This window comes from Antennarius striatus, chromosome 6 (assembly GCF_040054535.1).
Source record: "Antennarius striatus isolate MH-2024 chromosome 6, ASM4005453v1, whole genome shotgun sequence".
NCBI lineage: Eukaryota > Metazoa > Chordata > Actinopteri > Lophiiformes > Antennariidae > Antennarius > Antennarius striatus.
In genome coordinates, this window is record NC_090781.1 from 18,422,097 (window position 1) to 18,424,336 (window position 2,240).

Here is a 2,240-nt window from a genome sequence, read left to right on the forward strand (position 1 = left end):
ACTGATAGTAAACAGTCCTGTATGAGCAAAACATTCCCCAAACTTCCTCACTCATTCATACCTATTTGTTTGAGTGGCGAGCTTCTAATCGTACAGTCTTGTTTGTCTCTGCTATTAAATAAAAACTATCATAAATTTAATTAAAAAATACGTAGCCCAAAATTATTATAGTCGAGCTAAAAATAGCTTTTTTTCCTTCCATAACATCTACTAATATGTAGAGATGTCAAAATCCTGACAAGTTGATCTGATTGCTCCACCTCAGCAGCAGTTACCGGCCTCCTGCTTCTGCTTGTCCCCTCCCAGCCACAAGGGGGCGCTGTTGATATTGGCGCTCTTAGCCTGGGCTTCTTTCGTCTGGCCCTGGATCCCCCCTCCCTCACTGGCCACACGCTTGTGGATCTCCGAGGCCATGGTGAGAAAAGCCCCCTCCACGTTATCGGAGCTCTTGGCGCTCGTCTCCAGGAAGGAGATCTTCAGGGAGGAGGCCAGCTCCTTATTAGGACAACAGGGGGTTGGGGGGAGTCACAGGAGGAGAAGTTAATCATTGGAGGATACTGATATTTTCCTTCATTATGTATTCAAAGGGTCTTGAAATATTTTGTTGATTTTTGTTGAGTGGTTTTTTTAAATTGCAGTTTACTTTCAGTCTGATGGGAAAATCTCTGCAAGGCCTTTGGGTAAATGAGGCGGAACACCGATCCACATTCACCTGGTGCACCACAGAACACCAGTGTGTGCTCACATGGGATTAGCATGTTAACTGCTAGCAGTTTAAAGTGGGCGTGAACTTCTTAACAGTTTATCTTTTCTTACTTTTCAAGCATCCTGACCTCATGAGGACCTGACGTCCTCACGTGAGCTACGTTTAGGTTGTAAGCTGCTCGGCCGGTTACCTGCGCGGTGGCGGCGTCCACCACTTTCTTGCCAACGAGGTCACACTTGTTTCCCACCAGCATCCTGGAGACGTTTTCACAGGCGTAACGATCTATCTCCTCCAGCCACTGCTTCACGTTGTTAAAGGACTCCTGGGGAGAGGAAAAGAGAGGAGAAAAGACTGTCCGGTTGTCGTGACGATGCTGTGATGTCAGCAGACGCCAACCTGCTCGGTGACGTCGTAGACGATGATGATGCCGTGAGCGCCTCTGTAGTAGCTGGAGGTGATGGTTCGAAACCTCTCCTGACCTGCTGTGTCCCACTGATGCATGCACACACACACACACACACACACACACACACACACACGGAACGTGGTCACGTTGTCTTTTAAACATCGATGTAATCCAATCCGAATAAATAATCTCTTACAATTTGCAGTTTCACCATCTTCCCGTCCATGTCCACAGTCCTGATCTTAAAGTCCACTCCGATGGTGGAGATGTAGCTTTCAGTGTAGGTGTCATCCTGGGGGGGTGAAGGTGTGAAGATGGGTGGGGGTGGGGGGTGAAGGTGTGAGGGGGTTCCATAAACAAGGCTTGCTTTATGTTCGGTAAGTGTGTTTGTGTTTTTACCGCAAAGCGCAACAGCAGACATGACTTTCCAACGCCAGAATCACCGATCAGAAGAAGTTTAAAGAGATAGTCACTGGAAGAGACACACACACAGACACACACATAAACACACACACACACACACACACACACAAACACACACACACACACACAGCATTAGCTCCATCACGAATACCTCTGAATCATTTTCCATACAATGAACTTAAAAGAGTATTTTCACACTCACACACACGATGGACATCAAACATCAGCACACACAAACATACACACACCACACACACATACACACAGATACAGACAGACACACAAACACACACACAAAAACACAGCGTGTAACACTGTAATAACAAAAAACACTTACTATTCAGGATTCATAATGGATGAGGCGGATCCGGGCGAGGCGATAAAATAAACGGTTCTGATCTGTGTGTGTCTGTGTGTGTTTGTGTGTCTGTGTGTGTTTGTGTGTCTGTGTGTCTGTCCTTTGCAGGACAAATGTGAAGCTGTGTCTAACCTACGTTGTGTTCTGACTGATGAACCGACCGGTTGAGAGTCATCATTTATTAATAAAGGCTGGATCAGGTTGCAGCACCTGGAATCACCTGAACACACACACACACACACATCATGTGTTTACTTACAAACAAACAAACAGGAAGTGATTCTGCTGGACGTCCCTCCTACGAGGACTCCGACCTGAAAACACGCCGGCGCTCTAAATAATCCCTA

At 46.4% G+C, this 2,240-nt stretch overlaps 1 protein-coding gene across 1 annotated transcript; it reads right to left on the bottom strand.

The window, feature by feature from the left end:
* Positions 1 to 261: 261 nt before the first annotated feature.
* Positions 262 to 1,961, bottom strand: LOC137596403 (ras-related protein ORAB-1-like). Its single transcript, XM_068316893.1, has 6 exons — positions 1,873 to 1,961; positions 1,512 to 1,584; positions 1,309 to 1,404; positions 1,103 to 1,198; positions 897 to 1,028; positions 262 to 495 (listed from the first exon to the last, which is right to left on the bottom strand). The coding sequence occupies exons 1-6, from the start codon at positions 1,884 to 1,886 to the stop codon at positions 262 to 264; spliced, it is 645 nt and encodes a 214-aa protein (XP_068172994.1). The 5' UTR covers positions 1,887 to 1,961.
* Between the last annotated feature and the right edge of the window lie 279 nt (positions 1,962 to 2,240).